Raw genomic sequence first — 13,554 nt, 5'->3', positions numbered from 1 at the left:
ATTAAGAACAAATCATCTTCGAGGGCCTGAAAACATCTTCCCAGTCCTCCACATTCTGCCTTCAACCCCACAAGGTACCAACAGGAACTCTCCATGTGCACTCTGTACCTAAAAGCCCTACATTTTGGGTCTATTTGTAGTCAGTGGTAGAAGCACTGGGTGGAATACGTAGTCACAGCAGAGTTGTGGAAGCTGAAGCAAGCACAGGGGTTTTCCTGCAGAGTAGGTTAAGTGGCTGAGCACAGAACAGGTAGAAGCAGAACCTACTCAACACCCCTCACCTGCATGAGTGGTCGGTATTAGCAGAGATGGTGTCAGAATACGTGCTTATTTATTACCTATAAATGTGGAAGAAAAATCTCACAGGAACATCTTACTCAAAATTAGAATGTTACAGGTTATCCCAGTTTGAAAAGGTTCCAGTATTACTGGGCACACTGATGAGAAAGAACCACAAAATCTTTATTACATAATTCATTAGCACAAGCTCTTCATCTTACACGTGTATGACCACGGCTAGACAATTAATACATTTTTTAATAGGGTTTTTACATCATTATTACCATTTTACAGAAATAGATGAGAAAGTAACCTGCAGTAAGCAGGTCAGTGGAACAAAAAGAAACAGAACATTGGTCTGAGTCGGTTCAGAGATGTCATGTGTGTGACACTTGTTTGCCATAAAAATTCCACATCATTTTTTCATCTCTTGTACTAATCCTGTTGGCACTCTGGAACTTTGATCATTCCCATAACTCCTGTTACTATGTTATACTATGTACAAGTAAATATTTAACCCAAAATCTTAACAGTTTACTATTTAATGATACAGCAACCGATTAAATGGAACACAACTGTATTCCCTGTCCTACACCACTCTTCTGTGATAATTCCTCCTGACCACTGAACTAAACCCTTAGCGTTCAGAGGTTACACTGTGCTGTTCTGCACTGCAAACAGTAAACCAGGCTCACTTACTTTCATCCAATTAGCCCCCTAATACCACTTCTGTTAAGTCTCTTTTGGTCACATGCGCTCCCGAAATCATTCCAGAGCAGTAATCCTTTCTCCTAGTCACCTTGCACACACCTCTGTCTCATGCAACCCTCGTTACCTTACTTGACTTTTCTGATTCATAAAACAGAACAACTTCAAAAACAATTTTCTGTATTTGCATTTGTATTTGTATATGCAACAATTTTGCATGCTGCATGCTCTCCTCCTTTGATAAAGCTCTTCAAAATCAACTCTGATGAAGAAAAGTTTTAGCAACATATTTACAGGTCCTCCCCAGTTTCATCTACCCACAGGTAGGATTCGAACTGACCTGACATTTTGTATGTCCAAGGGATATTCTCCTTGAGACTGAGCTTGGAGGAAACTGACCTGTTGGAAACTACTGCTGTACGTGCACGCAGGCACGTGGCTGTACAGAGGCACGTGTACATTGACAAATTCTCAGTGACAGCAGTTGTAAGCACCAGCTGGAAAGAACACCAAGAAACTGAGATCATTTGGATTCAGACAAAGTCCACAATCTGATTTCTATAGCAGCACAAAAAATCTAAGTCCATGAGTCTTAAAATGGTGTTTTTTCCAGTCTTAAAATCAAGAAAAGCCAAATCTGGATTATTAGTTTTGAATTGTAGGGATCATAACAAAAGAACGATACAAGGTGATCACAGCCATGTAAGCTTGTGGACCTTAAACCATCTAGAATGAACCTGCAAACAGAAAGGGAGTTATTGAACTTAAAAGCAAAATTTTATAAATATAAAATGGGACACTCTACAACCAAGCAATGATTAGACTGAGACTTGGGAATCACTAGACTGATGCACAGTTCCCGAGTTACTGTTTTACAGAATCACAGAATCGTCTAGGTTGGAAGAGACCTCCAAGATCACCGAGTCCAACCTCTGACCTAACACTAACAAGTCCTCCACTAAACCATATCACTAAGCTCTACATCTAAATGTCTTTTAAAGACCTCCAGGGATGGTGACTCAACCACTTCCCTGAGCAGCCTATTCCAAAGCCTAACAACCCTTTCAGTAAAGAACAGTCTTCTCCAACTCCTAGACCTCTAATAATTTTCCAGTAGCATTACTGATGGCCTTAGACTTCCTATTCACAGACACTACACAGAACTTTTCCTGAGTCCTCTTTCACAGCCTGTAAGAAACGGTGGAAATGGACTAAAGAACATAGATAAGAGAAAATATTATTAAAGAGAGAAAGTTACAATTGTCCTATTCATGGACTCCTTCAAACTACTGAATTGTATATGCAGAACAAAATGTAAGACAGTCTTTTTCTTCTTTTTTTTTTTTTTGAGAATGGTAAAATTGATACATATCTACTTATTAATTCTAGGTCTGTGTACTTTAAACAGTCCTGTAGCTGACCAGCTGTTTATTATAGTACACTAACATTTCTTGCTCAAAGGTAATGCAAAAAGTTTTTAATAAGAAGTCCACATTTCCATAAAATTCCCATGTTTTTATAAGCCATACCAATTCACTTCAGTACTTTCAGGCTAGCTTAAAAACCAGTAAGATATTTAAGTGGACAATAAAGTTTTCAGACTCAAGTAACAGATACAGATTTCTAGCTTCGTTAAATCAGAACTCAAGGAAAGGACAATACCTTTGTATTTACAGTGGTGGAACAGAAAGCCAGGAACACAAACTCCATTATTTCTATTACAGTCATTACAAATTGTTATGCAACAAAACATTATGCAAGCTATGAGTGTTCAGCAAGCCTGTTTAAAAGCAAACAGTAAATTGAAAATACTAAGAAAACTCAAAAACTCTTCTTAAGTCTTTGGAGTACAGAGTACAGATGGAGCACAGAGCTCTGACCAATCATATAGCACCCCCTGGCAGACATTTCTTATAGTCAACTGAAAGAACCCAAAGGAATTTTCTGCATTTTATCTTTTTACTCCATATTAAAAGAGAATGCAGCTATTGGAGAGAAGAAAATTAAAAAGGAATATACTAGCAAATTAGTTAACCCACAGGAATTAAAATGATCCAACAAGGAATTCTGTTGAGCAGTTGCTAAAATGAATGGCACAAGTAAAGACAGACGAAAATAAATTTTGTTTTAACAAAGCCATTTTAAATGACAAATTAACACCACTTATGCTTCTGTTGAGATCAAAGACTATTAGTGCTACTTCCCATGTCGCCATACTTTGACAGACAGCAGCATGAAAGGAAAAAAATACTCTGCATCAGAAGTGTATAAAAGAATTAACCTATCTTTTCAGAGCACTACCATACAGATCTGTCCTTTGTGGCAAGGACTCAGGGTAAACTATTGCTGAATATATCATTTCTTACTACATCCTGGAAGAAACCCCTTTCTCTTCATCAGGCAGCCCTTTCTGCTCCCTGGAAGATTTTCACTCAAAGTATCTTCTGGGTGTTTTGGCCCAAAATTTTTCCAGGCTAACTTACAGCCTGCATATAGGTGGCATTTGGTTGGATTTCAGAACTGCAAGTGAATCTGCAATATTATGTCCAGCTCCAGGGAGCCTTTACACCACATCCGTTTTTTTTTGTTTGTTTTTGTTTTTTTGTGTGTGCAAGTGAAACTTGCATTTACCAGGGCTAATTTAATTTGCATATTATAGAACACAAGTACCAACCCTTAGTGTTAAAAAGAAGCATCTTCTGAGAGATACTTCTTAGTTTCCTAAACCAAGATAGGCACTCAGAAATTCCACTACACAAAGCAGATAAGCAAGCTACCTAGTAAAATCCCCCAAACCCCTGAGTTTCTCTCCAGATCTCCTTCTCATCCTAAAACCAAAGAACCAAATCACAGTCTATGCCACTGCCCTGAGCTACTGGCAGAACCTTCTAGCACGGTTCCAGCAATACGACAAACATTTTTCTTACTGCAATAGTGAAGTGGAGGAAAAAATGAGGAGGTGTGAGGAGGGTTGGAAGAGAGACAGGCCAAATATTAGCAGTACCGATGCACAGGGAGGCATATCCTGGCAGTAGAAGTATCACCATCTGCATGGCATCTAGAAATGTCTCTCCTTCATTAAAGAAACCAAACAGTCATAAGGTAAAAAGGAATATCCTTACATAGACAATAAAAAATACTGTAATGGTTAAAGTAAGAGAAAACAAAGCAGGAGTAAATGGCCTGTTACAACTGGAATGCCAAACCAACACATAGCAGCATCAAAACAATGATACAAATTGATGATGCTAACTTTGTCAAGATAAGCACTGGGCAGAAGAACTGAAGAAGGATTCTGAGTCAGTGACTGACAATAAACCAGCAGATTTTATTCAGCGGATCTCGGAATAATGAAAAAGAGGCAGTTATTCAAATAAACCATAGTTGAGCTGTGAAGGTCTTTACTGATGCTAGAAATTAATGTGGGCTCAAGAGCACAAAATACCATCGATCGCCTCTAGGTATGCAGGAACCAGTCCTAATTCAGGAGCTTATTGTCTAGGACAGCAAATGGGGTAGGGAAAAGGAGGTAAACATTCACTCAGCTCGTTCGTTTTTCTTCAAGCATCAATTTTGGCTACGCTTGGTTTCCAGTTACTGATGTAGGTGCTCCTGCTCTTAAGGAATACAACTTACTGAAGTGCTTATGGTCCCTTCCACACCATTAGAGTTGGAGGTACAAGCACACTGCACGAGTGTACTTCTCTTTCTCTTTAAAGACTGTATACTTAAGCAGCCCCATGTTATGTCAAGTAGGAAGACCATACTCAGCAGCATTAGCTGTGCAGTGATTATGATTTTTTTTGCAACAAATACTAGATTAGGTCTACCACAGCTTCAGATATAAAACGGACGTTCTAACTTAAAGTCCCTTTGTGATGCCTTGGTTGGATTTTAAATGAAGTGCCATTAACTACCGTCTCACAAATAAAAGGCCTTACGGCTGTTAACGCTGATCTCCAGTTTCATGCCAGTTTCTAGGCTGCTAGAAATTGAACTCCCCCTTTCAAACACAATTGTACAAAGTAGATCCACCTTAACATTATATACATAGTATACACATTCCCACCCAGCCAGGGCTGATGGCATCAACCATCAAAGATGCATAATTGCAAGATGTTGTCTTGTACCACGTTATCTTTGTCAAATCAACTGCTTTGCATCTACTATAGGCTGGACTGAAAAACAGAGATAAAAGTGGTTTGGTTATTAGTAGTGCAAGCAGAGAGATTGGCAGTTGAAGCTGTACTTCACACTTATGTTGCCAATTTAGAGTAAAGCATACATTCAACATTCATGAGAGGTTGCATGATACAGTCAATTAGAATTTCTAAATTGTAATTACACTCTTAAAATTTTGATCACACTTTCAAAGCAGTCTCTCTTACGCAGGGTAATGAAGTACTATCATATGCTTGTATGGGCTCTAGTATGGGCAGGAATTATTAAATTCAGCTTTTTTGCAGTCTGTAGGCAATGCAAGCAGATCACATTTCATCTTTTTTTTTTTTTTTAAAAATAAAAGAAAAAACACTCACTCTACTGGAAGCCACCAGATTTCTACATACAGTAGAAAGCCCATTTCCTTGCACACTTGGCAAACCGAAGAAGACAAAGCAGGTGAGCCTTGACATAACCTTAATGTAGTTCAACAAATAACATGGTTTAAAATGTCATTTCAGTTTGGTGCTCAAATACTTTGAAAGTTCTCTGAGAATTATGGAGTGTGACCACAAAGCTGATCATGCAGCTTTCTTTGTAACTGATCATACAGAGAGCTCCATCACTATAAAACCAGCCACACAATCCCACAGCCTTATAGCAAGTATAACATTTCTCTTGCCTTCTCAGGTCCAGGAAAAGGGAGACAGAATAATGTGTCTCCAAGAATATTTTTTCCATGTGCAGCACAGAGAAGCTAGAACATATGCACCTAGTTCTCCTTGTTGATACTTGTTGCAAGTATGTGTCTACGGTTTGAGTTAGAGCTTTGGTGGTTGGTTTTTTTTTGGTGTTTTGTTGTTGTTATTGTTTGTTTGTTTCTAATTAAGTTACCGGCATATTTTCCCTGACATTTGGCAATTACTTTGGTTCTGCACTTTACACAGCTACCCAACAGTCAGATCATTTCAAGTTAATTTACCCCCCCTACTCTCCACGAAAACCCTACATAGCAAACATAATCAAAACCTCTCCCAATTTTTGAAATTCCTTGCATTATATAGTCCAAAAGCTCACTTCAAATGAGATCCTTTGTGGTTATTTGAAAACAGCTTTCTCTTTCACTGCAATTTCTGAAATCACTAGTAACACTGGAAAAAAAAAAAAAAAACAATTTTGACTTTCTTGCATGTTACCCATGAGACAGTTTCCAATTGCTTTCAGCTACAACAATTGCATGTAACACTCAAGGTGATAGTGGTTACCTTCCAGCTTCACTAACCAGAAGTCTACAACTTAAGAGAGTAAGTTTCCTAAGGACTGTTAAGGAAATCAATGTATTATTATTTTCTGGAAGTGATTTTTCATGCTTTTGTTTAGTTTTGCCCTTTTTATTTTTTTATTTTTTTAAAGAAAAATCAAATGTACAAGCTAGTGATTATCCTGCACAACGAAGTATACTCAAATTCTTGGGAAAATGACAATGTTTAAGTTGCTCAGGCAGTTGTTTTTGTTGTTGTTGTTGTTGTGTGTTTTTTTTTTCTTATATATCCATTTTAGTTATTTAAATAGTGGTCACACTCATCTCATCTTTTTTTGAGAAGGAATCTGAAGCACAACGCTATAATAGTCTAACACCTCCATTCTGTAAATTCGATTGGCTATGGACTATAATTTAAGCTATGCAAAAGCAACAGAATTGGAGAACATCTGTGAAGAACTCAGTTTAAGAAATTTGCTCATTATTACAAAGTCTCTTTGCCACTGTTTTTTTCCAGCGTACCCTTCAAGTACCCTAAACTGAAGTCATTCTAGCAAAACCTTTACATGGCCAGGAGTTGCACTCGCTGATCCTTGTGGGTCTCTTCCAGCGCAGGATATCCTATGATTCTGTGACAGTCTGCACACAAGTCCTAACAGTCACAGCCTGCTTCACAGCATCAGCTCATTCCCAGAGCGGGTCCATCCTGTGCAGTGACTCAAGCATATAATCATATATATGTGTACTTCGCTGCATATAAACCTGGGTGGAAGTGGGGTGTATGTCTGGGGGTGGGAGGGGGAGGTGGTTGGCTACTTCAATACCAATATTTAATACCAATCCTTTATTCATTGACATTGCAACAGGAAACGACATTTCTGCATTGACTTAGCAATGGGATTAACTTCTCAATCCTGGAGAAGTTTTAATGGAAATTGTTTTGCCAAATAGATATATGCTAAGTGTGCTGAGGAGACAAAAAGAAATCACTATTTTTTTGGAGCTAGTTTGTGGAAAATACGTCAAGTGAGATTATTCTTCTTCTATGTCTCCAATGTAAATTCAGTCTGCGTTAGGTAGACCAAAGTAGGGTCAACCAAGTAAGGTCATCCTTATTTTTAAGCCTTCACATGTAGATTTGCTCTGACCGCAGTAAATTTTAGCAAACAAAAGAACATTTGGAAATTAATGTTATAAACTAATCATCTCTGTCACAACAGAAAGGCAGTGGTACTAGAAACAGGGTAAACGTTTGTGCATTCAAACACAGCTAGTCAAGAAACTCTCCTTCTGGAGTATCTCCTATACATACACAGAAAATACATCCAAAAAAAAATCCTTTAGAAGTTTTTCCTCTTTTCTAAAGTCAAAGAAATAAAGCTGTTTCGCTTAACTGGGCCCAAAAGTTGTTTTGCAAATACTGATCTGAATAGCAGGTAGATGGAGCAAGTTTAAGTCATGTGAGAATAGAAATCAAAATTTTTTTTCAAAATGGAATGCATCATGAATATGTATGAAAATTGGTATGATCAAGTGTAACAGTACTACTGTTTCAGGGGTTACATTTGAGTACTGAGTATTATCAACTCTGAACTGCAACTTATGGATGTTTATCTACATTTAGAAGTACGTCCAATAAAAGCCTTAATAGCAGCCCTGGGTTTCAATTTCTGGGACTACTCACATATTTCATGCAGTAATCTTTTAAACTGTAAAAAAAAGAAATATTGTATAGTTGTCTGTCTTCTTGGTAATGAACTCTGACTTATTTCCTGCACAGGAAAAATAGGAAGTATAAGGCTTGTTCTCACCAAAATAACAAGCTACAAACTAATGGTAAGGGCACTTGCCAAAAGGTTGGGGACTGAGAAAGAAAAGGGAGGGGAACTATATCCTCCTTTCCATGGGTACATGCACAAATTTTTAGCCTAGTTTGTAGAAGGTGTATCAATATACCCCAAACACTTTGTTTATTTTAAGAAAAAGAAGGCTTTTATAAGAAACCTGGCCACTCTTAGTGTACAGTATATTTTGAGTCACACTGGACTGGGTCATCCCACCATATTAGATGAAGAAAAGACCAGCTAAGTTTAAAAGAATAAATAATAATAATGGCCTGTTTACAACACACAATCCTGGACAAAGAATCAGAGCTGGATGTAATTACAGAATCTGAGACTATTTACATACATGGCTAGTTGGTGCTTTTTGGATCCAAGATGGATCACAACTTGAGCTGTTTGAGTCTATATTTTGGTTAAAGAATAGTAATGAAAAAAAAGTCCTTTGTTGTATTTAATCCTAGAATCACAAATTCATTTGAATTACATGTTGCTAAAATGCAGCTGAAGTAACAGTTCTTAATTTTTGCTATTTAGATACTTAATAGAAAATGATTAAACTTAACCATCCTTATATACCATAATACCATAAGCTAGTTGAATGTTAAGAACAGTGACATGATGTGCACCTCAACGTATGAGGCACTATTTTAAATTATTCTGTCCTGTTCTTCCTACTCACACCACCAGTTTACTCACTTGTAGCCATGATACCTGGAGGACATGCTGGTATCCCGTGATCAACTGCCCATCTGTAAGCTCCTTCACCAACTAAAAAGCTAGGAGACACAGAAGAGGGAGTTTAAACAAAACCATATAACAAATCCCCCTTTCCTTGCAATTATTTTTTCTATTTGGTTTGGTCATTTAAAAATTGTAAGCTCTCTGCATTTCACAGAAGTGTCAGCTATAATTCAGTTGGCAACCTTACGTAGTTTCATTAAAAGACTATGCAGCTCTGACGTTGTTTACTATTGAATAAAAACACGTGCTATTAAATTTGAAATGAATTACCAAATAGCACCAGCTCTTAATTGCAGCTAAAACAGCATAAAGTTGTCCATAGGCTCGCTCTCTATAACAGCTGAGTAAGATCCTGAAGACTAACGACATGGGATGAATGACAAAAAAAATGGTAAGACATTTCCAGTGAAGTTAGTCAGTGCTACTGGAATATCAAGAATTACTTTGGGATGTATGACACAAGTTAAAAATAAGTTTTATTTAGAAAGACAGAAGTCTATCTGTCTTTCTATAAGTCTGGTGTTTTATCAAGCATCTGCAAATGAGACAAGTCCACTGAATATTTAACATAACTGCGGGGCAAAAAAATTTAAGTTTTTTTGTAGTCAATACTTAACATTTTACAGTAGTGAGATAGCACATACTGCCATGATAATGAATGATGGCAAGAGTTATACACAGACATGTTCCTTTTAGGAAAAAAAAAAAAGTTATCTCAATTATCTACACCACTTCCCCTTAGATAAATTAATCTGAATCCTTGAAAAAGGGAATGTGGTAGTTGAAAATTACACATTTTCAGAAAGCTATTGAAAAACAGCAACAGCAGCAACATAGTAAAGGACACCTGTTTCCAGTCACTACTTCCTATTTCCCTTTTGAAATAAGAATACCACAACTGCCTAGTGGGCAAAAGAAGCAAAGACTGAGGACTTAGAATAATTTCAAAAAGCTTTACAGAAATATCGGAATTATGAATATATGAGGTTAAAAATATATGAGGTTAAAAAAGTTATTTCAGCTATGCAGAAGTCTCCTTGACCACATAATACTATCAATTCCTGAGAACATTACTGATATAGAAGATTTATTGGCATTACTACTGCTGCAAATTTTCTTGATAGCATTATATCTGACACCTGCAGCTTTCAGTATGTGGTGTTTTGCAGTGGTACTTTCCATCTTTTCTATGACACAACCATTACAAGTTCAGTCTTTCCTTACCTAAGTCTCAAAAAAAAAAAGTTTCTTTAGATAAGAATTTGAATCGTTAAGCATGTATTTCTTACCATTGTTAGTGTAGCTCCAGATAAATATTTTTTCATGTTGCGAGATACTGTAGAGTAAGTTACTGGGTACTTTGGGAGAACTCAAGTGTCTCCTTTTAGGTAAGCTAGTGATCGAGAACAATCTGTCACTCAGATCAGCATAAGAGAGAAATGCAAATTGTAGCCAAACTGAAGTAAGTAGTATTCTCCACTGACTAAAAGTTTTCTTTCAACTATACATTCTCAGGAAGTGAGTAACTGCTTCCTGTTGAATAAAATAGAGGAAGGGTAGTTGCAAAAAGTACCATGATCAGATATTAGGAGTCTTACATACGATAACCTGAATAGCACAGATCAGTCAGAAACGCTACATTTTCCTGACATCTCACAATTGCTTCTGTTATACTTAGAGACACAAAAACAGTCACTGGTATTTACAAAGCAAGAAAAAAAGCCCCCAAGAATGTTCAAGATATACTAAGTTGTTCAAAACTTAAGTAACGTGACTTTTATTTTGCTCTCGCTTGTGTCCTTAACTCCTGGATTCATCTCCCTGGTTATAAGGTGGACACAGACTAAGCATTTTCCTGTTCTGGTCCCAAAGAATAGTTAGTGCTTTTGCTTGTTTGTTTTTTTGTTTTAATCTTTCACTTCAGATGCCTTGAAAGGACAACATAATCACAGAGGAGTTGCATCATCAGTTTGCCAAAAAATCAGGATCTCAGTGCTTTGTTATCCATACCACCTGTACTCCCTCCTCTAAACTGATACCGAGATAGCTAGTTAGCAAATCCTACAGACATACAGCATGAACTCAGCTCTGTAGGTAGCCAAATAATTATAAATCTAAACAAGACTAAATAGTCTTCACACCAGTCCAAAAAGCAAGTTTCTGTGATCTGGTTCAGCTCACAGCCAGAGATCACAGGGAGGTGGGAAGGTGGGAACCAACAGGCAGGCACTTAGGAAACTACTTTGGGTGCCATAAGACACATCCATATACCTATGTAGAAGAGCTGCAGCAGGCAAGAATGAACAGGGCTATAGTTTAAGCTGGCATAAAAGCAAAACTAACCCTATGCAGCTACCACCAAGCATGATTAACCGAGGAAGAGGGAAAATAGGGAACAAAGCCCGTGGGCTACAGAAAGCAGCCAAAACTCTACTGAGTCTCAAAAGCCTTTAGGCTAGTTCAAAATACATTTTTTCCCAAAAGGGAAAACAAAAACAAAACAAAAACAAAGGATGAATGACAGTTTGTGCTCTGCTACTCTGAAAGTTGGTTCTACACAAACAAGATAAAAAGATGCAAATGTATCAAATGAAGAGTACTCTGCAGCTGCTACAGGCTCCGAACACACAGAAGATGAAAAAGTCCTCCTAGGACCAAGTCCACATTTAGATGTGCCTTCCAATTCCAGGGGAACTACAACACAGTAAGTGAAAATGCAGGCAAAGGACTCTTAAAATGGTCCTTTTAGGCAAATTTTCACAAGAACATGGTTCTCCTGGTGATGTTTGCTCCAAACAGGACCATTTAATATGGGCAGTATGGAGACAGGCTACATTGAGCTGAACAGAAGTGGCAGAAGAGGGTTAGGTTCATGAAAGATGGTCAAGGTGATCCTGAATGTAACAAATTTTGTAATGTTTATTTTAAAATGCAGCAATCACTCTGAAATCACTCTTGCATCGAAGAAATTATTCAGATGACATTAAGAACAGGGATAAAAGGTGGTGAGAATCTTCAATCTATGCACTTCCTTGACTATGCACTGCCCTGCAAGTTGCCCAACATACATATCCTGTCTATAGCACTGTGCATCACAGGAGTGAAAACTGCAAAACCCTGCATGTCCAGAGGGGGGAGAGGGGGGAAGTCCTTCTTCTCATACGGATTATTATTAATACTGAAAAAGGGATACAAATATGAACTTTGAAATCAATAATACAAAGGAATTGTTAAAAAAGGAGACATTTAGGTCTATTTGTACCATCTTGCAATCCTTACATATCTAAAGTGAATAGTAAAAGATGTAAATAAGCTTTTTTCTCTTAGGAGGATCAGGTATCCCTCATTTCAGCATATGAAATAGAAAAAAAAAAACTTAAAAGCTATTAGTACAAAACTTCTAATCCATTATTCTGGGACCAAAGACCACTCTTGATGATCCACCCGATGTGTAATTGTGCAACTATAATTGTTCTTTCTTTTGTAAAGTTATACAACGATTAGGAATGTCTTACAGGATAATATGTAACATTGAAGAGTTCAGTATTTTCTATCATTGCACACACAGCTGGAGAACGTTCTGCCAACAACAAGCTGAATAAACTATGAGAGAAGGTGTAAGGATCTTAAAACAGCTTTAACAAATACACTCATACATGCAGGAATTCCCTACTAGAAACCTTTTAATTTGGATAGTGGGATTCTGTGTTTTGAACACAACAACAAGATAGTGTTCCAGAATGACCAGACAACAGAGCAATTCCCAGCAAACTGCATACATGTATCAGTCAGGACACTTGATCGCTCCTTCCCAATAAACTTACCATCTCCAAATAAATTAATTCACAGTCATTAGAATTTCTTCTACTGCAAATTAGAAATGTGCCATTTTGAAATGTCACTGTACAAATGGGTGCAGAACAGTGGTAAACAGGCCAAACTGACTGCCTCCGTATGTTCTCTTACAGACAAGCCTCTCCCTCCATAATGCCACTTCTACTGATCTCACAGTTCCTGAATTTCTCTCATGTGGTCCTGTGCCAAACATCCTGGCCAGAAAACATTAAGCTAGCTTAGCTCATGCTATAGAAGCTGTCTCTACCACTAGGCTTCTTTAACAAGATAGGTTCTTAGGCTATGCAGTATCTGTAAGATTCCCCAAAGCACTATTTGCCCACAAGAAACAAGATGAAACTTGCATATCTTCACAAATAAAAATTCATTACTAAAAGCCTAACACTTGGGAAGACCGCCAAAAATACAGCTGTTCTCTTGCTACTTGACAACATATTTTCCCAGCTTGTGCTGGAATATGTTTCACTCCTGGAACAAGAATGTGTTACGCCAAACCCTGCCAGAAAGGCAAGGCATGAAATTGTCAACAGTCAACACCTACAACGATCATTAGCTCCATTCCGAACTCAGGATACCCTGCGCATACAGAAGCATCTACCAAAGCAAGCTACTGTGTTCCACTACTATAGATTGTTCCCAAGGTAACTAGTTTTTTTCTAATAAAATCCATACCCAAAATTCAGAATGGGGAAGGAGAAATTGAAA

General features: G+C 37.6%; 1 protein-coding gene across 1 annotated transcript in view; it reads right to left on the bottom strand.

The window, feature by feature from the left end:
- Positions 1–13,554, bottom strand: part of TASP1 (taspase 1) — an 83,983-nt gene that overhangs the window by 51,969 nt on the left and 18,460 nt on the right. Inside the window, 1 exon segment of the mRNA XM_066993414.1 lies at positions 8,950–9,029. Within this exon segment, the coding sequence (XP_066849515.1) occupies positions 8,950–9,029 (80 nt within the window).

This window comes from Anser cygnoides, chromosome 3 (assembly GCF_040182565.1).
Source record: "Anser cygnoides isolate HZ-2024a breed goose chromosome 3, Taihu_goose_T2T_genome, whole genome shotgun sequence".
NCBI classification, from domain to species: Eukaryota; Metazoa; Chordata; class Aves; order Anseriformes; family Anatidae; genus Anser; species Anser cygnoides.
Note: the sequence above shows the minus strand (reverse complement) of the source record. Positions and strands in the feature narration are given on the sequence as shown.